Source organism: Danio rerio, chromosome 24 (assembly GCF_052040795.2).
Source record: "Danio rerio strain M-AB ecotype USA chromosome 24, GRCz13ab, whole genome shotgun sequence".
NCBI classification, from domain to species: Eukaryota; Metazoa; Chordata; class Actinopteri; order Cypriniformes; family Danionidae; genus Danio; species Danio rerio.
Genome location: NC_141044.1, coordinates 35,587,501 through 35,613,769, shown reverse-complemented (window position 1 = coordinate 35,613,769; position 26,269 = coordinate 35,587,501). Strand labels below are relative to the sequence as shown.

The following is a 26,269-nucleotide window of genomic DNA, read 5'->3' as shown; positions in this document are numbered from 1 at the left end:
TACTCTAAGTTCCATATGACAGCCATCTTCATTTTGAAGAATCCCCCCTTCCTCCCCTACTCCTCCTCCTTTCCTAGATGGGTGGCACGGTGGCCCGGTGGTTAGAACTGTTGCCTCACAGCAAGACCGTCACTGGTTTTAGTCCTCACCAAGCCAGCCAACATTTATGTGCGGAGTTTACACGTCAGTCAGTCTTTATTCGTTTCCCGAAGGCAATTTGGTTCCAGCATACAAGCATGTCACACATAATACACAAAAGCACATAAATTCTACCCTAAATTTAAAAACTTTACAGCTGAGGGAATGAATGAAAGTTTAAACCGATTTGTTTTACTAATAGGTGTTCTGTATCGAATACCAGAAGGGAGAAGATAAAACTCGTGGTGCATAGGAGGGGAATCATCTGACAGAATACTCTGATCTTTACTCAAAACTTGTCTATGGTATAACTGAGCCATGGTCATCTGTTTTCTCCCTGTTATTTTTCCTTCTAGGTTCACAATTTTCTCCAGACAACTCTCACTTTTCACACTTAGAGAATTGAACCAGCATAGCATAGAAAAAGATAACAGAGACTGAATGTATGAACTGTAAAACATGCACATGAGTGATTTGTCTATATTGAAAGATCTTAATTTTCGGTAAACAGTATAGCCGTTGTTGCCCCTTCTTACACAACATATTAGTATTAACAGAAAAGGACAATTTATCATCTAAAACAGTTCGCAAATACCTATACTGATCAACACTCTTAACACCCACTCCTTTAATACTAGTTTGCTTACCTTTAATCAGTCTCCTCTTACAATTAAAATCAATAGGCATGTCTTTAGTCTTAAGAACATTCACTTGTAAGAAAGCCTCCTGACACGAGCTAGAAAAATAGTCAATCACAGGACCATGCGTGGAGTCTTCCTCAATTACGTTCACTTACGAGGGTTTCCCCCGGGTTACCTGGTTTCCTCCCACCATCCAAAAATATGCAACTGAAGTTAATTGACTAATCCAAATCAGCACCATAGACATGCTCCTTGTAAGTAGTTATCTCTTAAGAGCAATCACTATCTGTTCATTAGCTACTACAGCAGGGGAGTTCTCAAGATCTACCTCAGCTCAAACTCCCCTCTCGCCTTGCAAACGGGAGGGACCCCCGGGCTCGAGGATCTTATATACTCAGGGCTCTCTCCCTGGACAGAATGCCAAACAAGCTTTATAATCAATCATCAGCAAAGTGTGAAATCTTGAAATGTGACAGAAATGAGGATGACAACAAATGCATCATATGAATGCCAATGGCAACAAATGCACCATGTACATGAAGATGACAACAAATGCAGCATATGCATGCCAATGACAATGAATGCAACATTTGAACGCCAATGTCAACAAATGCAACATGTACATGAAGATGACAACAAATGCAGCATATGCATGCGAATAATACGCAACACAGGCATGCTGATGATAACGAATGCAACATACACATGCCGATGAAAACAAATATATGCATCCACATAACAACAAATGCAACATTTGAATGCCAATGTCAACAAATGCAACATATGCTTGCACGTAACAACAAATGCATGCCAATGACAACAAATGCAACATATAAATGCCAATGACAACAAATATATGCATGCACATAACAACAAATGCACCTTATGACAAGCAAAGTAAGACCTCTGAGTTGCATGTGAATGGTAACACAACATGTGTATGGCATATGACAATATATGCATGCACATAACAGCAAATGCAACATATGAATGCAAATGTCAACAATGCAACATTTGCACGTAACAACAAACACATGCCAATAACAACAAATGCAAGATATGCATGAAGATGACAACGAATGAAATATATGCATGCTGTAGTGTTGGGCTGATAGACGATGCCATCATCCATTGCCAATGGCCAATAGAAAACATGATGCTAAGCCAGTATCGCCGATCCTCTGCCCCGCCCCCGTCGCAAACCCGCTCGAGACAAATACACACTTAGGAGCCGTTTACACTAATACATCTTGGTGTTAAAATGCCATTTTAGAATGAAAATGATCCACATCCACACCGTGTTTTACCTAGCATTTCTGAACAGCCCTCCGTCCGCTGAAAACGCACATCACGTGACCACACACACTGTCATGCGCTCGTCTGAGCTCCAGTGAGCAGTGCACGTCGGACAGTTTATCAAGGATGTACCGCTGGATCGCGTCTCACTATAGCGGTTAAACGTGATATACAGACATCCCAAGTCTCCCGGAAGTTCCGGGAGCCTACCGCAAATGCATAGAAACTTCCGGATGCCCGCAAACGAGTGATAATCTCCTGGAAATGTCAACAAATGCAACATATGCATGCACATAACAACAAACGCATGTCAATAACAAATGCAACATATGCATGCTGATGACAAAAAATGCAACATATGAATGCACATAACAACAAATGCATGCCAATGACAACAAATGCAACTTATGCATAAGGATGACAACAATTGAAATATATGCATGTTGATGACAACAAATGCAACATATGAATGCTTATAATAAAAAAGCAACATAAGCATGTCAATGACAACAAATATATTTTTGTCTAAGCCGAGCACGCATTATTCTTAAGGACACCTTTCACCCCCCGCTCACAGACTGTTTTCACTCTTGCCTTTCGGCAGGCGCTTCAGGCTTCTCCGGACAAAAAACAGCAGACTGAGGAACAGCTTTTCCCCCAGAGCTCTCTCCCTCTTGAACTCTGCCCCTCACTGACTCTTTTGCCCCCCCTCCTCTAACTTAAACTCCTCACAATCACTGCACTGTTTAACATTTGCACATTTAAAATTTGCACATATTCATTGAACTGATTTACTTATTTGAACTGTACATACCTACTGCACATGAACATTTGTAACTATGTACATACCCACTGCACATATACATTTGTAATCATGTTTATTTATCTCCACACTACTGATTATTAATAGCAACTTGTACATATTAATTTATTGTACATATATCCATATATTCATTTATTGTAAATCTCTGTTCATAGCTAATACAACCTGTATATAATGTTCATAGTACATCCATCTGTAAATATCCCCATAGTTTTTCTATAACTGCACTTTATAAATTATACCTCTGTCCTGCACTTGCTGCTATTGCACTGCTGGTTAGAACTAAACTGCATTTCGTTGCATTGTTCTTGTACATGTGTAATGACAATAAAGTTGAATCTAATCTAAAAAATATCTAATCTAATATGCATGCAGATAATAAGCGAATTTAACATATGAATGCCAATGTCAACAGTTGTAACATATGCATGCACATAACAACACATGCATGCCAATGACAACAAATGCAACATATGCATGCCAATGATAACAAATGCAACATATGCATGCAGATGATAACAAATGTAACATATGCATGCCAGTGACAACAAATAAACAAATGCCTGCGAATGATAATAAATGTAACATATGCATGCGAGTGACAACAAATAAACAAATGCCTGCTAATGGTAATAAATGTACCATATGCATGCCAGTGACAACAAATGCAACATATGCATGCTGATAATATCCAAATGTAACATGGAGTGTGCATGTCGATGACAACAAATACAACATATGCATGCCAATGATAACAAATGCAACATATGCATGCAGATGATAACAAATGCAACATATGCATGCAGATGATAACAAATGCAACATATGCATGCAGATGATAACAAATGCAACATATGCATGCAGATGATAACAAATGCAACATATGCATGCAGATGATAACAAATGTAACATATGCATGCCAGTGACAACAAATAAACAAATGCCTGCAAATGATAATAAATGTAACATATGCATGCCAGTGACAACAAATAAACAAATGCCTGCTAATGGTAATAAATGTACCATATGCATGCCAGTGACAACAAATGCAACATATGCATGCTAATAATAACCAAATGTAACATATAGTGTGCATGTCGATGACAACAAATACAACATATGCATACAGATTATCACAAATGTAACATGCATGCCAATGAAAACAAATGCAACATATGCATGCCAGTGACAACACATGCAACATATGCATGCAGATAATAATAAATGCATATGACAACAAGAATAAATTGGAACAGCATTTGCATGACAAATAACAACTTTTATGGTGTCTATTGATCTTAGCAGAGTGAATTACCATCGATGTTTGAAAAAAAGACATCCTTTTGTTCTTCCGAAAAGAAATAACACGAGGAGGAATAAATGATGCCGAAATATACATTTCTGGAAAAGCTATTACACAGCAGTGTGAAGGAGACACATTGGAACATGTAAGAATCTCCTGTGACTTCACTGAGATCATCAGGAGACATACATCCTGTGAAGGAATGGAGGGATGGTGATAATTACATCAAATTAAACAGCTGCCACCAACAGCACCACCAGTGGCATATTTCGCCTGAGAAAACGTCACTCTTTCCCTTGCCCATACATAAAGTTTATCCACATGAGAAAAAAATGAGGACAATGCTGATTGAGGCTGATTCTTATCGAATGTTCTCACTCTCAATCTTCTGTGCACACAATAGCTTCACGAAGACAAACTTTAGACTGTCAGTATAATAAATTATGGCCTACAATTTGCAACTAATAAAGGAAAAGAATATTTGAGGCATGTGCAAAGCAAGTAATTTTAGGGATATTTATAATGCAAATAAATATAAACAGTTAGCACCATAAAATAACACTAATAATAATAATAATAATAATAATAATAATAATAATTATTATTATTATTATTATTATTTATTTTTATAAATCAATAAATCAATGTTATTTTTCTTTTTTTATTATGATTATGATTATTATTATTATTATTAATGTCAATATTATTATTATTAGTAGTAGTAGTAGTTTAGTAGTATTGTCATGTGAAGTGAATGCTGACAACAGGGGTGCAGATTCAAATGCAGGTGTATTAGAGAGGTCAGGTAAGCAATGGTCAATACAGGGGCAAACAGATGTAAACGATCAATCCAGAGTCGTAGTCAAATACACAGATGGTCAGAAGGTAGGCAGCAGACAGGAATAAACAGATAAACAAGGCGAGGATCAAAACATGGCAAAGGAAGACAAATTAAGCACGTTGCAATGTCACTAAACAGTAAACAAGACTCAGCAACATGTGTTTGTTTGAGAGGTGTATATAGAGTCTGTGTAATTAGTCCTGAACAGCTTCAGCTGTGTCTGTTTGCAATCATGGGGATCTAGGCCAGGCGTGTGTGTGGAGCATGACTGACTATGTAGTTCTTTTGCTGGCAGATTTGTAGTTCTCCAGTGATCTGCACAGGCTGGATCCCTAATTGTGACAAGTATTAACAATATTGATAGCTTAATTTAAAAAAATTAGGGTATTTTTCTTCATTGTTAAATATTAATATTATTCTTTTAACAATAATAATAATAATAATAATAATTATTATTATTATTATTGCTGTTGTTGTTGTTGTTGTTATTATTATGACTACATTCAAAAGATAAATAACAGCTTTTTTGAAGGAAAAAATGCCATTTAGGCACTAAACGATAATTATTTATAATTATAAAGTAATACAATTCAAATACAATTCTGACATGAATTAACCTGGGTTGGTGAAACAAGTAATAAAAACTTCATATTCTCAGATGTAAAGTGAAATAAAATAAATATTAACAGTTAGCGCCATAATAAAATAACACCAAATACAAAAACAACAGTAACAACAACAACTTTAATAATAATAATAATAATAATAATAATAATAATAATAATAATAATGTTATATACAAAATCATTAAATCTATGTTATTTTTATTTTTCTTCATTATAATAATCAGTAGTAGTAACAGTGGTATTTTTTTCTTTATTATTATTAATAACAATAACAACAATAATAATAATAATAACAACAACACAAATAATAATAGTTTTTGTTGTTAATATATTAATTATTCTTATGAGTACATTCCAATGATAAATAACAGCTTTTTTAAAGGGCAAAAATGTCATTTAGGCACTAAACGATAATTACTGATGATTATAAACTCATACAAATACAATTCTGACATGAATTAACCTGGGTTGGTGAAACAAGAGAGATAAAAACTTCATATTCTCAGATGTACAGTAAAATATATGACCTGATGTCTGAACGGCTGGTGACCTTTCACCTTGATAGACTCATAAAGCAAACTCCCTCAAGCCCTTTTCAAAAACACACATACAAATACATACAGACACACACACACACACACACACACACACACACACACACAAACATTTTCCTGCAGCTCTACACACACACACACACACACACACACAAACATTTTCCTGCAGCTCTGCACACACACGGAGTCATTGACATATCCAGAACTGCCCTGCCAAGCCATCAAAGCTTGACAAACACAGACATTTCCACGCACACGCACACACACAAGAACTACAAAGTGAGAAGGGCAGGACAGGCATCTGCTGCTGGCTGTTTATGTCTGAGTGTGTGAGAACACACTGTCAAGATCACCGTCATTACCGACCGGCTCGAGCTCCTTTTTGTTTAGTCTCTGACTGATGTCAGAGGACGTTTGCAGCTCCGTTTGTGACATTACTGAGTGTGTTTCTCACATACACACTCATCTATAAACACACACTCATGATGATATTTTAGACACACACATCTATAGATCAGAGGTTAAAAAAGCACTATAATATAGTAATGTATAATATAGTAACAAAGTATGAAACAGCAATATTATGGTACTTTGATGCGTGCTGTAGCATATTAATATAGTCTTTCGGGACATGAACAATTTCAGGCTTAACTATTACTATACTACTAGTTACTAGTACAACTTACTATTGTACTTTTTTTGGTAAAGTTTCAATTTTTATAAAAGGATTACAGAAATACAACATGCTTTAAACAAATGCATTAAGCAGCACAAGCGTTTTCTGTTGATTATAATGATTCAATTATTAATTATGGAAAAATATTCTTGGACAGCAAATCTGCATATTATGATATTATGATTTCTGAAAGATCATCATATTATGTGGATTTGCTGTTTAAAATTTTTTTTATAATCAATAAGTAAATCAGTATAAAAATATTTGGTAAAACAAATTATATTATATTAATTATATTATATTATATATATATATATTAGCATTATCAAGCAGTTGGATAGGTGTACCTAATAAAGTGGCCAGTAAGTATTATATATATATATATATATATATATATATATATATATATATATATATAAATATATATATATATATATATATATATATATATATATATATATATATAACTTACTGGCCACCTTATTAGGTACACCTATCCAACTGCTTGATAATGCTAATTTCTCATCAGCCAATCACATGGCAGCAACTCAACGCATTAGGCATATAGGCATGGTTAAAACAATCTGCTGCAGCATCAAAACCGAGCATCAGATTGAGGAAGAAAGGTGATTTAAGTGCGCTTTGAATGTGACATGGTTGTTGGTGCCAGACGGGCTGGTCTGAGTATTTCATAAACTGCTGATCTACTGGGCAGTTCTGTGGGCGCAAATGCCTTGTTAATGCCAGAGGTCTGAGGAAAATGGCCAGACTGGGTTGAGCTGATAGAAAGGCATCAGTAACTCAAATAACCACTCGTTACAACCAAGGTATGTAGAAGAGTATCTCTGAACTTAACACATCCAAGAGCGGATGGGCTACAGCAGCAGAAGACCACACCGGGTGCCACTCCTGTCAGCTTAGAACTAGAAACAGAGGCTACAATTCACACAGGCTCACCTAAATTGGACAATAGAAGATTGGAAAAACGTTGCCTGGTCTGAAGAAGTCTCGATTTCTGCTGCGACATTCGGATGGTCAGGTCAGAATTGGGTGTCAACAACATGAAAGTTCAGGCTGGTGGTGGTGGGGTAATAATGTGGGGGATACTTTCTTGGCACACTTTAGGCTTGTTGGTACCAATTGAGCATCGTTTCAACGCCACAGCCTCCCTGAGTATTGATGCTGGCCATGTCCATCCCTTTATGACCACAGTGTCTTCTGATGGCTACTTCCAGCAGAATAACACGCCATGACATAAAGCGCGAATCATCTCAGAGTGGTTTCTTGAACATGACAATGAGTTCACTGTACTCAAATGGCCTCAACAGTCACCAGATCTCAATCCAATAGAGCACCTTTGGGATGTGGTGGAAAAATTTGCATCATGGATGTGCAGCCGACAAATCTGCAGCAACTGCGTGATGCTATCATGTCAATATGGAGCAAAATCTCTGAGGATTATTTCTAGCACCTTGTTGAGTCTATGCCAAAAGGGATTAAGGCAGTACTGAAGGCAAAAGAGGGTCCAAACCGGCGCCCTGACATTTTGTTCTACCCATCAGATTATGCTACCAACACTGTATTTGAAGGGTTCTGAGGTTTGGGTTAGGGATTAGGTAGGTTAGGGTGATATTACAGCTTTATATCACACTACACCACATTAAAATTTATACAGGAAGTAAAATCTGATGGGTGGGATATTGCATCATAAAAATGAGCTACCTACTTTTTGAATGAGAGAAAGGAACAATCCAACAAGGTAGGAAAACCGCTACTAGTTAGGTGTACCTAATAACCCAATGAAGTGGTCGGTGAGTGTATTTATACTTATATTATATTATAACATACGTATATAATGTTTATATAACTATTATAGTTTTGCTTGGGTTTAGTTATTAAACCTAAATAAATATGTTTTAAAGACAATAAGTGATGAGTCTTTTTTTTAATCCAGTCACCATTTAGAATTTACAAAAAAGGGGCATTAATACAACATAGATGATCAAAAAATAGTTACAATATTACTATTTCCAAACGTAAATATGCATTCAGACAAACCACCATTGTAATATGCAAAAAGACAATAGTCACTGTAGTATTGGACACAGTATTTTATAATATGGTAATTCAGTAACATGGTACTGTATACTGTATATACGTTATCAAAGTATACAGTGCATTTTCCTAATTGTTCTCTTATGCTAATGCACAACTGCACTCCATTCGCTTGTGCTAATGAAAGAAAAATGCTGTTTATTTCTTCCTGACAACCAGCAATTAAACACAATGCCAAAATCCTGTTCTGCCTTTGCTTGCTGTTTTTAGCACAAACTACATGTGAAAAGTGATCAGACGACAGATGTGGATCTGCTGACCTGAAACAGAATCATACACACCTGCTTTCTGATTACAACCAATCTCCAGCAGAAAAAACACACATGGTTTATACACAATTTTTGCAAACCCTTTTATTCGCTCGTTTTTGTTGAGATCTGTTGTAGTCGCACCAGAAAGAGTCAGTATCTTACCTCTGTGACGTCTTCTTATATTTTCGCCTGAAATAAAAAAAAACATGAACATTTAAGCTCAGGTAAATGCAAATCAGAACAGGGATGTCATTTCTTAACTATTTTTTTTAATGGAGCTGACATTATCGAGCATATCATTCACTTTGCAATTTCTTTTTACAAGAAACATACATCGTGGGTCCAAAAAACATTGATTTATTTTACAAATGCATCTACAATGATGCTATAATCCTAGCAATAAACAACAAAAATATCCCTGTATGTTTATTTATCATTAGTTATCATTTTAGACACAATACACATATTGTCTTTTGTGCTTTTCACAGACAGAAATAGTTCAGAATAAAGTCGGAGCACAATATTTGTTAGTCTTATACTTTGCAGTTTAAAAAATGCTGGGTTGTAAAATCCTGTGTTGGATCAATTATGGACAAACCCAATGTTAAAAAAAATAAATAAATAATAAAATAATTAACCTTTTTTTTAACCTGACTGTTGGGATTGTCCATATTTGAGTAATGTTTGGTCAAAACCACCCAGTATTTTTTGCAGTGTTTCACTCATACCTGCCAACATTTGGTTCATAAAATGAAAAAAAGAGGGGTTGGGGTTGTGAGGGGATGGACAATATGGGAAATGGGTCTGAAGTACGGGAGACTCCCGGGAAAAACAGGAGTGTTGGCAGGTATGGTTTCACTCCTAAATGAATCTGCTTTTGAACTAATCATTTGAATGAATGATTCGATATACGTTTTAATGTACCATTCAATCATCCATGGCACTTATAGTTAATAGTTAAAAATAGTTTAATTAAAATAGTTAACTATTAGATAATTAGAATATAGTTAAATTACAGTTGGCGACATGGAGGCGCAGTAGGTAGTATTGTCGCCTTACAGCAAGAAGATCACTGGTTCGAGCCTCGGCTGGGTCAGTTGACGTTTCTGTGCGGAGTTTGCATGTTCTCCTCGCATTTGCGTGGGTTTCCTCCAGGTGCTCCGGTTTCCCCCACACTCCAAAGACATGCGGTACAGGTGAATTGGGTAAGCTAAATTGTCCGTAGTGTATGAGTACAAATGAGTGTGCATGGATGTTTCCCAAAGATGGGTTGCAGTTGAAAGGGCATCCGCTGCGTAAAACATATGCTGGATAAGTTGGCGGTTCATTCCGCTGTGGCGACCCCAGATTAATAAAGGGACTAAGCCGAAAAGAAAATGAATGAATTAATGAATATCATATTGTTTCGCACTTCACCCACAACAATCAGTAACTTTTTCCAACACAGGCTCATTGTGGATACGTATCCAGGTCTACATTTCTGGAGACAGCGAAATACGCAACTGGAGGTACGTCTGCTCGAAGTTTTTGTTTTTGCAAATTCACAAAGGCTGCTGTGTATGCTTTTTGATAATCACAAATTCCTCTCTCACGTCCTCTTCTCATGTAAATCCACCAGAGGGTGCAATATACACTCCAGCCGACCAGGGGTGCGTTTCCCAAACAACAATGTAACTCGCGGCTGAACTTTCATGGTACGATGCATCGTTTGGGAAAAGAACTATTTAGTGACAAGTGTTTCCCAAAACATGTAGTTTCTCTGTCGCAGATCCATCGCTTGAACAACTTCTTTAGAGAAAAACCCATAATTTCTTTGTGCAAATTATATTTATTGTTTTATGCGCACACACATTTAAAATAAAGTTCAATATTAGATTTAGTAAAAACATATATTAACTGAAAAATATGTAAATGGCACATAGGGCTTGTGTTTGCTTTGCTAATATTATTGAGAAGTTTAGAAGTTTTTATTTAGCAGACGCTTTTATCCAAAGCGACTTACAAATGAGGACAAGGAAGCAATTTATATATATATATATAAATCATATAAATAAATAAATAAACAAATAAATAAACAAATAAATAAATAATGAGGCTATTTCTTAAGAAATTAAATGTAATATTTATTATTTATAAGAAATGAAAAAACATACTTTAATGATATTATTAATAATATTAATGATGATGATGATAATTATTATTATTAATAAGTAGGATGTTGTTTATTTATTTATTTACATTTTTTTTAAAGTCTACTTTTACAATTTGAGACATGTAAACCACAGCAGAAATGTTCTAACCAGCAGGCCCATTTCATTTGCAGTACAGATATTTAATAAATAACCCACTATAAATGAAAAGAATTAACGTATGCTTTTTGTTTACACAAGCTTTGGAGACGTAGGATAAATTCCGTTTTTAAATAATAGGTCACCTTTAGCTTTCACCATGAGGCTTTGTTCAAAATGACATCAGTGTTTTCAAAGTGCACTGCGAAAGGAGCACAATTGTAAACATGAAGATCGATAAAACTGAACTGCAAAAATAATTTGAAAGCAAATTACACCTAAGAGAGATGACCTTAATGCTTTTTTTATTTTTTAATAATTCCAGCTTTGAATGTTAGAAGGTTCTAAATGAATAGGGCATAGGGGGGTAGTGGGAATAGAACACAGCCAGGAACTATAGTATGTTTCTAATGACAGCTTCAGAGCTGTTGTTACGAGCGACTGATTTGGGAAACGGCAAATCAGCAAACTATGTTTGTAACAATGAAACTTGCGACCTTAGTTGGCTAACGATGGTTTTGGGAAATGCACCCCAGGACAGCTTGCTGTCTACTGACTGACCGCCTTCCCATTTGCAACTGATAGTGTTTTGGAAACTATCTAGAAAAAGAAAAGCCATCGCAGCTGCATGATTTCACCATGTTTTTTTAGCCTGTTGTTTATTTATTTATTTATTTATTGTATTTTGCTTTTGTTTTACCTGTTTTCTGGAACCATTATTCGTCGGACTTGAACCCTATCGTCACGGTCAACTCCAATCTACATCCCAAGTCCATCGTTGTACGTGGCAAACAAGGGTGCAATTGTTCAATCTACTCACGGTTCGGTATGTATCATGGTAATAGGGTCACGGTTTCGGTATGGCAAGGTTTGTCATAAAAATGCTTACAAAACAATTTAAAGAACAATAAAAATATTTATAGGTTAGCAAACACCTGACAATGCAACAGCTACACACGTATGACTGTAGATTTGAATGTTCTCGCATTAATTAAATAAAAGTAGGGCATTTTGAAAATTGTATTGTAAAATAAATTGCTTAAGAAAATAAATAGAAAAAGCTTAAATTTCCCCCTTTTTCTATTTTATATCTCGACTCACCAATCACTTATCGACGACACTAATCATGCAGGTAATAAGCTACTTGGCAAACTGGATAATAAAACTACTGGGCAAACTGGATAATAAGCTACTGGGCAACCTGATAACACCATAATAGCCATCCACACAGAGATAAATATGCGGTCATTTGTAGCGCGAAAAGGAACAGAATCCGACAGCGGCATCATACTGCACCATAGCGCTCATTTTACAGTCATAATGGAGCCAGAAATACCTCTAGGTACATATTTCATGGTCTCCAGAAATGTAGACAGTGGTACGTATCCACAATGAGCCTTTCTAGGCAAAAAAGTCAAGAAACCTTTAAAAGCTTCACTGTAACTTTCAATGCATGTGATATTTTAAGAAAACTGTCCCGATGTCTCCTCTGTCTAATTCAATATACTGATAATCAGAGTCAATCTATCTGAAAATGTCAAATAAATATTCCAGCGGTCATGAGTTAGGCTACTTTACATCCGTCTATTATTAAGGCTCCTATGAACGTTTGTGCAAATAAGGATGACAATGACCCTCTTATGATGGACATCTGAACATTTGGTCATCTAAATCCAGTTACACTTCATGAATGCTCGCTTTGTCCCGCACGTAGAAAGGAAATGCCACTTGTTTTAAAGCAGCTTTTAGTAAAACATGTCCACTGCAGCTGCTCTCAGGTCAGCGTCTGATTGGTCCGGCTGCAAACGGATGACATCACATTCAGAGCACGCAATCGCTGCTGTTTATCTAAACCCACACTGTACATAAAGCAACCTTTGACCTTTGACCTCAGCTTCCTGTCATCGGCCTAATATTCTTCATCCTCCAAAATCATCAGCATCAAAGCTTCTCACTGTGTGTTTATTACGGATTTTAACTTTTATGGTTGTGTGTTTACCTTGGTCGACACTGGTCTCATTTCCCCTTGGAGCTGCCAAGGGTGCAATTAAATTCTTAATAAGCTCAGTAAAAAGGGCTTAAAAGGGGAAATAAAGCTGGAGACGGGACAAATTTGCTTTCATTTTAGGCTATGAACTAGAATGCTCTTGAACGGTGGTATTGATGGACAAATAACAGCTGTCTGGCTTGGTTTAATTTATTTAGGAAATGATTGTTTCAAAATGGCCAAAAACTGAGTTTGTTTTAGTTTGTCATGTAAGGATTTATCTGATACAAACTAAACCACAATAATTAAAATAAATATAATTCAAGAGTTCACACCTAGCTGATTATTGATTATTAAGCTAGTTTGGCATGCGCTTGGCCCTGAGCTCATAAGATCCTCGAGTTCGGGGCTCCCTCCCGTTCCAAGGGAGTTTGAGCTCAGGTAGATCTCGAGAACTCCCTAGTCATGGTCGCTGAAGAGCAGATAGTAATTGTTCTTTTGAAGTAACTTACTCTTGAGGTAAGTACTTGGTAGAAGCATGTCTATGGTGTTGACTTGGATTAGTCAATAAACTTAAGTTGCATGTTTTTGGACGGGGAAGCCGGGGGAAACCCATGTGAGCACAGGGAGAACGTGTAAACTCCGCAGAGAAATGTTGGCTGGCTTGGTAAAGACTGGAACCAGAGATGTTCTTGCTGTGAGGCAAAAGTGCTAACCACTGAGCCACCGTGCCACCCATCTAGGTAAAAGCAGGAGTAGGGGTGGATTCTTCAAAACGAAGATAGCTGTGATATGTAAGGGTATTTATAGTAGCTTAGGAATCGTCTGTTGGTGCATTGTAAATTGGATAATGCGGGTCCAGCCGCAAGCAATCATAAGCACGTGATCCTCTCGAAATTAGTTTATAAATAAACTTCACGTAGTGACTATCACTGTAAAAAATCATAGGTTTCCACACAATTCCTTTTTGTTGTCCCAACACAAATCGATAAAGTTAATTTTACAGATTTAACAAATGTAAGTGTACTGAACATGAAACAATTAAGTTGTCCTAAAATTCCTGAAGAATTGGGTTGTTTTATTAATTAATACCTTATTTGTGAGGGGTCGCCACAGCAGAATGAACAGCCAACTATTCTGGCATATGTCTTACTCAGCTGATGCACTTCTAGTCACAATCCAGTACTGGGAAACACCCATACACACTGAGCCACCGTGCCACCTATGTTGTTTCAGCTCATTTTAAATGAGTTTAAACAAGCAGCAAAAGTCTTTTTTGAGTGTAGCATTATATTGAAAACGGAAAAGATAGATTTTTTATACTATAAGAACTTTTATTTATTTTGAAAGATTTTTTTAAATGTAATCAATTACACTTAATTATAATAATGACATTATAAATAATTTATTAACTCATGCTTTAAAATAAATTCTTAACATTTCAGCATCAGCTATTGTCTTTAAATGTCATCATTTTATCTAGAAACACTTTGTCATTTCTACAATCATTCTACCATGGCATCATTTAAAATGTTATTTCAATTATTTGAAAGTTTATGATTGTTTAGGGATTTTAAATAAACCTGACCACAACAATAAATAGCTACTGCCATATATATATACAAATGTTGTTATATCAAATAAATTTGATTCCCATTGATAGGTTGCAGCTGGAAAGGCATCCGCTCCATAAAAACGTGATGGATAAGTTGGCGGTTCAATCCGATGTGAAAACCCAGAATTAAAAAAGCTGAAAGGAAAATGAATGAATGAATAAATAAATGTATTTGAATTTTATTTCTATTACTATAATTATTTGAATGCAATATTTAATATAACATTTGTATTTTTAAATTGAATCAAAGCAAATAAAAATAAACGTCTGTTAAATGACTAAATATAATAATGTTAATAATAATAAAAGCGTCTGCTACATTACTAAATATAATAATATTAATATTAATAATAATAATAACAACAATAATAATTATAATAATATTAACAACAACAACAACAACAATAATAATAATAATAATAATAATAATAATAATAATAATAATAATAATAATAATAATAATAATAACAATAATAATAATAATAATAATAATAATAATAATAATAATAATAATAAAGTGCGGCGACATGGTGTTGGAATGGGTAGCACGACACGAAGGTCATTAGGTCGAGCCTCAGCTGGTTCAGTGTAGACTTTGCATGTTCTCCCCGTGCTGGCGTGATTTTCCTCCGGGTGCTCGGGTTTCCCCCACAGTCCAAAGACATGCGGTACAGGTGAATTAGATTAGCTAAATTGGTCATAGTGTATGTGTGTGAATGAATGTGTATGGATGTTTCCCAGTGAAGGGTTGCAGCTATAAGGGCATCCACTGTGTAAAATATATGCTGGATAAGTTGGCGGTTCATTCTGCTGTGGCGCCACCAGATTAATAAAGGGTCTAAAGTGAAAAGAAAATCATGAATGAATGAATAATAAAGTGTCTGCTAAATAACAAAATTTAATAATTATAATAACAGTAATAATACTAATAAAAGTGTCTGCTAAATGATTAATTGTATTATTATTATTATTAATAATAATAATAATAATAATAATAATAATAATAATAATAATAATAATAATAATAATAATAATAATAATAAAAGTGTCTGCTAAATGACTAAAGGTAACAATAACAATAATAATAATTAATTTTTATTATTTTCTTCTACTTTTTGCTTGGTGTGACCTGCTCTTGAACGGTGATGTTGATTAGATGGTTCTTGTCTCAGGACAAATAGCTGTCTACTTTCCACAGCTGAGTTCAGGGACCCCGGGCTGACAGCGGCAAAAAACAGTTGTCATAAATCTGAAACCTGGAAGATATTTTGCGTTTATAACCGGGATTAGCATTCAGCAGCTTAGCGCGAATGACACAGTGAGGGATTAGACCAATCCCTTCAACGGCAAACAATAAAATCCTCTTGTGATAACATACATGGTCATTACAGTGCAAACAAATTCAGAATAAGCAATTCCTGTCCCTCACAGGCAAGAAACGAAGAAGTTACACCTGAATATATATTTTACGCAGTGCTCTCTTGCCACTTGGAAAGTCGTGAGGCATCTTGTTTTTCCTGCAACATCATGCTCATCGATACTCAAATGGATCATTTCAAAGAAACTCTTTCTTAATCTTCTGTGTAGTCATTTTCGGTGCATTTATTTACATAATCTAGCTTCTGTGATAAATTTCTCTTCTATAATTCCTCCACAAATATGTGAAGCATGCAAATATTTAGTTTTAATATGCCAGATCCATTTGCAGCCTCATTTGCGAGTAAATTCTCTCTAAAGTTTTGAACTTGGAACACTTTTGATGGAAGATGAGGCTGCTTTTTTTGCATCTGGGAACGGAGCCACACATGAAGAGGATGTTTGTGTTGAATGTGACCTGCTAACACTGAACCATCGCACTTTTATGAATATGCCGGCATCACATTTAAACACTGCAAAATACACACACACACACAAATAAAGCTTTATCTCTTGCCTTTTGTTTTTTAATTGTGCTGCATAATTATTAATTTTATTATTATTATTATATTATTATTATTATATGCATTAATCAGATGATTTTTTATCTGTATTATATTCATAATATATTGACTTTTTATCATCATATAAATATTTGAAACCAGTTTATTTCACACTGATCATAATTAATAAATGTATAAGCTATTTAAATAAATGACAAATGTTATTTTTAAATGCAAATTACAATTCTTTTATATTTTATAATTTTTATTTATTCACTAATCTGCAAAATCACTCCACAAAAACATCAAAAGTTGATCTCTTGCTTGATTTTTAAAATCATAATCTGTATTATATTCTTATTATACTAATTTGCCATCATATAAATATTTAAAATCAGTTTATCTCACAAAAATAGTCCATAATAAAATATTTTTTGATCTGATATTTTAATAAATTAAAACTATGATTCTTCAAAAATTATAAAAATTAATTTATTAATAATTTATTTATTATATTATATTATATTATGTTATATTATATTAGTCGCTTTATTAATTAAATAATAATATATATTTCTTATAACAGTTATTATTATTATTATTATTATTATTATTATTATTATTAATAATATTTTGGAATATTCAGTCATTTATTCATTCTCTTTTCAGCTTAGTCCCTTTATTAATCAGGGGTCGCCACAGCGGAATGAACCGCCAACTTATCCAGCATATGTTTCACGCAGCGCAACCCTACACTGGCAAATACCCATACACACTCGTTCACACACATACACTACGTCCAATTTAGCTTATTCAATTTACCTATAGTGTATGTCTTCGGACTATATTTCCGGGGGAAACCGGAGCACCTGGAGGAAACCCACACAAACACGGGGAGAACATGCAAACTCCAAACAGAAATGCCAACTGACCCAGCCAGGGGTCGAACCAGCGACCTTCTTGCTGTGAGGTGATCGTGCTACCCACATGCGCCACCATGACACCTTTCATATTGTATTATAAATAAAATTAATTCTTTTATGTTTTATTATATAGATCCAGTATGACTTTTTATTTCTACTATCAAAATTTCAAATAAAGACGAATACAATCACAAAAAAAATTATCATTTGACTAATTTTATCTACTTTCACACCCCATTCCTATAAATGATTACTAAATTGATCAGACTATTTTATTTATAAGCTCCTAAGTGAAAACAAACACTCATGCATAGAAAAAAGTGAAACTCTACTCACAGTCCCCGCAGCCTGAGCCAGATCTTCTCAATCTGATCCGGTTGTAGATACTTCAGAGAGTTGTTCTCGAAATCCTCGATCTCTTTGGTAGGTGATTCCATGTCGAAAAAGTCGACCAGACAAAACGACATGAACGGGTTGGTGCTTGGCCAGCAGAGACGCAGAGGCAGTTTGCAGAGCGATCAGCAGCGGCAGCGACTTAGTCTGTCAGAGAGGCAGCTGTAACCCGTCCCTCATCCTCTCTCTCTCTCTTTCTCTCTTTCTGTCTCTCTGTTTCTCTGTCTGTCTGTGGTTTGGGTTTGTGTCTCCGGTCAGGTGTAGAGAGAGAGGCGCGTATGGCAGCGCTGCAGGGGTCGCTCTCTCTTTCTCTCTCTCTCTCTCCCTCATGAATATTAGGCAGTGAATGGGGGTGAAGAGGAGGAGATTAAACAACTGCTGTTGATCTCTGTGTCAGAGTCTCAGATTCATTTGGTTGTGAGCACATTTGGAAAATAAAAGCAATGCAAAGGATGCATGGAAAGCTGCATGATCTGGGACGAGTGGAGAGACATAATGGACAAATATACAGTTGGAGGGGAAAAGATAAGAAGAAGCTGAAAGGTGGACTTGGAGAGAGGAAGCTTTAGGAGTGTAAATGATGTGTCTGTGAGAGAGAGAGATAGAGAGGCTTTGACTTAAATAAACAGAAGAGAAAGATAGCAAGATGTCAGATTTTAAAAGGAATGACTAAATATATAAATGTGTATATATAATTTCCTCATTATTTTCAACAATATTACTATATTTTTCTTATTAAAAATTATATTTGAATATTAAGAATTAACCTATTCATTGGGGTGTACACATTTCTGCACAGTGATCTTATGTTATTTTGTTAAATTAGTTCCAGTTTTGTCATAAGCTCCAGATTAATGTAATATTTTATTGTTTAGCATCATGTAGAAAGTAACAATTCAAAATATATATATGTAAGGCTTTATATCTTTAATGGGTTTGTTTTGTTTTTTCGGCCTAATGAAGGCTTGCTTGATTGATATTGACAGCTCTTTTTGACAGTAACAGGTTCAAAATGCAAATAGCACCCTTGAAATGAACTCTGGGCCTTTTATCTGCTCATTGTAATTGGGATAATGGGGGAATAACACACACCTGGCCATGGAACAGCCTAGAAGCCAATTGTCCAAATACTTTTGGACCCTTAACAAGTGGGAGGCACAAATGCAAACTGTTTTAATATCTTCTCTGTTCACCTGATTTAAATGTAAATACCCTTAAATTAAAGCTGAAAGTCTGCAGTTAAAGCACATCTTGTTTGTTTCATTTCAAATCCCTTGTTGTGTTGGTGTATAAAAGCCAAAACCGTCAGAATTGTGTCCATGTTCAACTGTTTATGGACCTTATATAAATATATATATATATATATATATATATATATATATATATATATATATATATATATATATATATAGTTGGACATTTTTTTATTTTAAATTTGCATTTATTTATTTATTTATTTGTTTGTTTGTTTGTTTGTTTATACATTTGAAGCCAGAATTATTAGCCCCCCCCCCCCCCCCCCCCGCCCCCTACCTAGTTAACCTAATTAACTAGTTAAGCCTTTAAATCTCACTTTTAGCTGTATGGAATGTCTTGAAAAACATCTAATAAATTATTATTTACTGTCATCATGGCAATGATAAAATAAATCAGTTATTAGAAATGAGATATTAAAACTATTATGTTTAGAAATGAGTTGAGAAAATCTGCTCTCTGTTAAACAGAAATTGGGGAAAAAATAAACAGACGGGCTAATAATTCAGGGGGCTAATAATTCTGACTTCAACTGTAAATGCATCACACTAGTCAAACTTAAAAGAAGTCAGTAATCCAGAAAGGAACATATTGGTAATTTCTATGACAGAAACACAACTTATTCTGAAGAATTAAATATACCCCTGATTGTGTTGTATCAGCTCATTTACAATATAAAAAATGTTGGGTTCCACAAAATAATTCATGTTGTCCCAACACAAATTGATTAACTTAACTTAACTGATCATTTTAAGGAAATATAAGTGGATTGAACATAAAACAATTAAGTTGTGCCAAAAACAAAATCAAGAACTGTGTTGGTTCAGTTCTCATTAAATAAATAGTCTGAACAACATCATTTTGAGTGTACCCCAGTAAAAATGCTGGGTTCCACACGATTCCTTCATCTTGTCCCAACACAAATCAGTAAAGTAACTTCATTGCTTTTAACAATTGACAATAAGTGAACATGAAACAGTTAAGTTGCCCCAAAAAACACTCAAGAATTGTGTTGATCCAGCTCATTTTAAATATGTAGTATGAACAAGCAACATTTTTTTGAGTGTATGTCTACCATACAGTACATAAGCATATTTGTGATACACTATCTACATTTTCAAACAGATTTTCAAAGACAGACCTGTCCCTAAACCCAATATTTTAAAAATATGCATCTATAATGGCAAATTCTTCACATGTATCAATAAAGTCACTTTACATTAATAGGACAGTGGGGCTGATAGCAATCAAACAAAATCAGTCTCAACAAAATTGACAGCAACAGCTCAGAGGAAGTATGAATGAATTCACAGTACAGTGCATTTGATCTTATGCGATTTTATCACTTTGATTATACAAATACAAGTAGATCTGAATATTTCGAAATCCTATCACTTCATAAAAAAATTAACAAAAATATCTATCGTAAATGTTGAGCCCTGAAAAGCCTATATAAAAGTGAAACCAAAGCATAACACATTCTGTCCAACATCAGATAACAACAAGCAAACCTTCCTGTGTTACACACAAACTGAAGCATCACGGAAGAAACCAGCAGATGTTGACAGAGATTGCATCACTGACTCAAAAATGTCTTGACGCAAAAAATATAAACGATATCAGCACATCACGAAATGAAAACACAATGAACTGGAACGGCAGAAGAAAGATGCCACGACCCACGCAGTTAATCAAGTCATCATCAACATCAGACTGAGCTATAGACGAAAGCACCATTGGATCGAGACCAAACTTCATTAGCATCTGACACTCAATAGCACAACTGCTCTGTTTTAGTTTCTCTTTGATGCTGATGTGGATAATTAATAATTACGGTAGCAGACGGTTTTGTCATTGGAGCCATGGGTGGATTTCAATGAGCCCTGCTGACCAGAATGACTTCAGTCAATAGCTGGGTTTCCATCATCCCTATTCATGTGCATTTTATCTTCACATGTAAAACAAGAATTAGAAATGCCCAATTTCAAATAGTTTTGATACTGCTGCTCAACAGACATTTAACTGACTATATAAAATTTTGCAAGTACATGTCAACTTACACTAACCCCAACCTATACATTAACAGTCTACTTATAACCTAATGAGAATTAGTTTGCATGTAGATTCAATGTAGCTTAAATTCAACAAACCGTGACCAGGGGCGATTTTAGGATTTTCATTTTAGGGGGGGCTCAGCTCCTTATGAGAAAAAATAAAGAAATAAATATTATATATATATATATATATATATATATATATATATATATATATATATATATATATATATATATCATAGTTTCCGCTACATTCATTCTTCCATGGCGGGGCGCCATGCCAAAATTCATCCCGCCACGGCTACATGACAGCTTCTTATTCAAAACATTTTATTTTTTTAATAGCGGGTTATAATCGCACCAAAACGTATTAAAGGGTAAGTGAATTATAACAGCGTGAACTTTTCTGTAGCCGTAGTAAGTGCTGTGCGTCATTTGTTTAACCCTTTAAGGTTACATACTGGCTGACTGACTGGCTGACTGACAGGTATAGCCATTTTACTTTACTTCAGGACGCATTAATGCTACTTTAGGTCTATTAGAGACATTCATAAACATTCCTAGCAAATCTAATAAATGCTGGAGGCATACTCGTTACATAAACACACTAAATCGCACTTCAGTAGCGTTTGTTTGAGAGCGCACAAGAAGATCTGCGCACTCTTGAAGCGGCTTATGTTTGAGGTGGCGTGCAAGAAGTTTTGTGCAAGCAGAGGAAATCGGCGCAAGCAGAGATTAACATGCTCGTTCCTGTAGGTTTTTACATAAATGCGATCTCGACTTCTAATACTGCGCTTACGATATTTGTCATTGAAATAACGGCACAGGTATTTGGTAGATCTGTGTAAAAAAAAAAGAAAAAGGCCTGCCGCCACAGCTGGAAAAAAACCTAGAGGAAACACTATATTAAATAAGTAATAATTTATAGCAATACACTTAAAATCTTTACTTAATATGGGTTGCATATTAAACTATAAACTAGCAGTATTCCACTGTATTGTATAGACTTGCATAATCATTTGAGTTCTGAGTGAGCCAAATAGGCTCAACACTCCAGTTTACTGGTTGAAGTACAATGTTTGAAGTTTTCATGTATTGAATAAATAAACTGCCCCTTTTCTAATTAAATGGCATACATAGAAATATATATATATATATATATATATATATATATATATATATATATATATATATATATATATATATATATATATATATATATATATATATTACTAATTCACATATTTCACAAACTGATTCATAATATTAAAATGGGAAATATTTTTAATACAAGACAACACATGATGTTTTTATTCAGTGTCTCTGCAGTTAAAATGAGTACATTCACTAAGTTGTTCTGTCACTGTGTTTAATCCGTTCTGTGCATGACTGTAGTATAGATAATGCCACATGCACTGCAATGTGCTTTATAATGGTAGTTTGTTTTGAAATAAAAACAGTCAAATGTTTGTTACGAGTTACATTTGGGCTGGAGGAAACAGCTGTGAGGTGAGCACTGAGGAAACAGTAAAACCCTATATGACATTGGGGTACAAGTAATACAAGTGTGTCCATAGCAAAGAACTACAAATAAGCAGTTAATATAACAATTTATCAATAAACACAAACCTCGTTCTTTCGCTCTGCACAGCTGTGGTTAGCTGATCAACTGAAAAGCGAAAGTCGGGGAGGAGCCGAATTCTGCTGCCGTCTTCATATCAAATTTAAGGGAAAGAGAGGATAATTTGGTTTATAGTTTGAGCTAATCGGAAAGGTTTTAGGGGGGCTGAATAGAAATATAGCCCCTCTAAAATAGGCCTAGCAACGCCCATGAGTGTGACCAAAAAAAGTCAATGATTATTACAGTGTTCGGTGATAGTCAATGCTACAAATGCTTTAAAACTCTACAGCTCTAACATATAATACTGCACATTCGCAAAAGCCAACTCCACAAATCAAAAGACTTCTCATTTTCAAAGACCACAGATTTGGTGAAATGACGTGAATATGGCAAATGTCAGCATTAAAAGTAAAAATCACACTGTGAAACACATGCTCAAAGCTCCAGACAGAGTAATGAACAAAGCTATTATGTTCAACTATATTAAAACTGTTCATCATAAGAGTCATTCTTCCCTGCGCAAAATTCGGACTCAGCAAAAGCTCTCGCAGCAGTCTTTAAAATAACTTTCACTTTAAAAATTAACATTCTGTCATTACTCATCCAACTTCATGTTCTTACATGCAGAACAAAAACACTCCTTTCAAGGAAATTTCATTCGTTTGTGTCTTTAAAATACAAAATTATAATCAACTATTCACTTTTAAATGCAACTCCAGAATTTACAGGACTATTGTTTATAAAAGAATAACTAGACGCTAGTTTATGTAAGATATTTAAATGTTTGTTGTTAATAATCACATCATTTAATGGAGTTTCAGAACATGAGAAATGTAGAAAGAAAGAAAGACAGTCAGTATTCAACATTCATTCATTCATTTTCTTGTCAGCTTAGCCCATTTATTTATCTGGGGTTGCCACAGCGGAATGAACCGCCGACTTATCCAGCAAGTTTTATGCTACGGATGTCCTTCCAGCTACGACCCATCAATGGTAAACACATACACACTCATACAATACGGACAATTTAGTCTATCCAATTCATTGGACTGTGGGGGAAACCCATGCCAACATGGGGAGAACATGCAAACTCCACACAGAAACGGCAACTGACCCAGCCGAGGCTTGAACCAGCGACCTTCTTGCTGTGAGGTGACAGCACTACCTACTGCGCCACAGCGTCGCCAGTATTTAACATGTTTTAGTGAAACATCTTTCAGCATATTGCTAACATGCTTAGTACCTTGCTAGTAAGCATCTAGCATTAAATTTAGCATGTTGACAGCATTAACTAGCATGTTGTTATGATGGTTAACTGCTATCATTAATAAAAATGTTGCACACGCTTAAACATTTTTACCAAAGAATATTACTTTTTCTTTTTTCTTGTTTCAAGCATCTGTTAACAAACAGTAAACGTGTATTAGCATATTGTTAGCAGGAATTTGTATGTTGCTAATATATGTTTAGCATGTCTAACATGCTGCTAGCATGAATCAGCATTCTGCTGATTTGCATTATTCGCATTCGCATGTTTTTACACAACATTCTAGTAGTGTATAATGAATGTTTCTAGTATGTTGGCTTCCTGTTTTAGGACTAAACTAGTGTAAATATCTTGTTAGGACATATTTAACAGCTAAAATGTTTGACATGTTGCTAGCATGTTCCTGATGATGAAAAAATGTGTATATATCCAGTATTGACTATTATAAATCCTATTTAACACACAGCCAACATGTATTAACATATTGTTAGCAGGAATTTGCATGTTGCTAATACAGGTTTAGTATGTTTAACATGTTGCTAGCATGAATTAGCATTGCTGCATACATGTGTTAACACAAGGTTTAGCATGCATTTAAATAACATTCTAGTAATGTATAATGAATGTTTCTAGCATGTTGACCTCCTGTTTTAGGAATATACTCGTGTGAATATCTTGCTAGCACATTTAACACATAGCTAACATGTTTGATATTTTGCTGGCATGTTTCTAATAATGAAAAAATAGTATATATCCTACTGAAAAAAACAAACAAACGCTTAAACCAGCCTAGACTGGTTGGCTGGTTTTAGCTGGTCGACCAGGCTGGTTTTAGAGGGGTTTTGGCCATTTCCAGGCTGGTCTTACCTGGTCAGGCTGGGAGATGTCCAGCCAAAACCAGCTATGTCCAGCTTAAACCAGCCTGGTCAAGCTGGTTTTAGCTGGTCATTTTCCAGCCTGACCAGCTAAAACCAGGCTGGAAATGGGTGGAAACCAGCCTGGAAATGGCCAAAACCCCTCTAAAAAACCCCTTCTTTCAGCAAGGTAATCAGTACTGACTACTATTAATCCTATTTAACTGATAATATTGAGTTCATTTTAATGTTGTAAAGTTTTTAAAGTAGTAGTGCAAGCTGTATTTACTTCTTTCATGTAGACTAGAGCTACAGTACACAATAAATCCAAAAATAATATTAAATGCTAGAAATAAAAGTATGTGAGCTGTCAATGGGGTGGTACCTTTTCAAAATGTCCACATTTGTCCCTAGAGGGTCCATATTAATACCTCAAGGGTACATATTAGTAACTAAAAAGTGAAAAAGTACCAATATAGACCCTTTAAGTACAAATGTGTACCTTTCGAAAAGGTACCACCCCAGTGACAGCTCGCCTACCTTTATTTCTAAGAGTGTATATGCAATACCCATTTTGCAGAGAAGTGCCATAATTTAAAGTTTCAGTAGGTGCATTTTGGTGAATCTAGAGCTGAAAATAAACACCAACTGCTCGGAGACAATAGATGAAAATGTCAACTGCTAATAAAAATCAGGATTTCCTAGCGATGTTTTCAGTCATTTATGGTGTTGACATAGTTCACATAGCTTCTTTTAGATTCGATTAGCTCAGAAATATATCTATTACCTGTTTACTTATTAAATGAATATATCTATTTTTTAAATTACTG

The 26,269-nt window shown here is 35.0% G+C and overlaps 1 protein-coding gene across 28 annotated transcripts in view; it reads right to left on the bottom strand.

Moving 5' to 3' along the window:
- pde1ca (phosphodiesterase 1C, calmodulin-dependent a) overlaps positions 1-26,269 on the bottom strand; it is a 203,529-nt gene that overhangs the window by 111,230 nt on the left and 66,030 nt on the right. For 16 of the 28 annotated variants that reach the window (XR_015525181.1, XR_015525182.1, XR_015525183.1 and 13 more), the window contains exons 1-2: positions 18,333-18,975; positions 9,427-9,453 (exon numbers count right to left, since the gene is read on the bottom strand). The exons of 10 other annotated variants lie outside the window; for them this stretch is intronic. Coding sequence is in view for 4 of the 18 variants with exons in the window: in XM_087309837.1 (XP_087165963.1) it covers positions 9,427-9,453; positions 18,333-18,463 (158 nt within the window). In the remaining 14 variants the exon portion in view is untranslated. Of the gene's footprint in view, positions 1-9,426; positions 9,454-18,332; positions 18,976-26,269 lie in introns of those variants that run through there. 2 more of the 28 variants (XM_087309842.1, XM_087309843.1) reach the window with 1 other exon arrangement.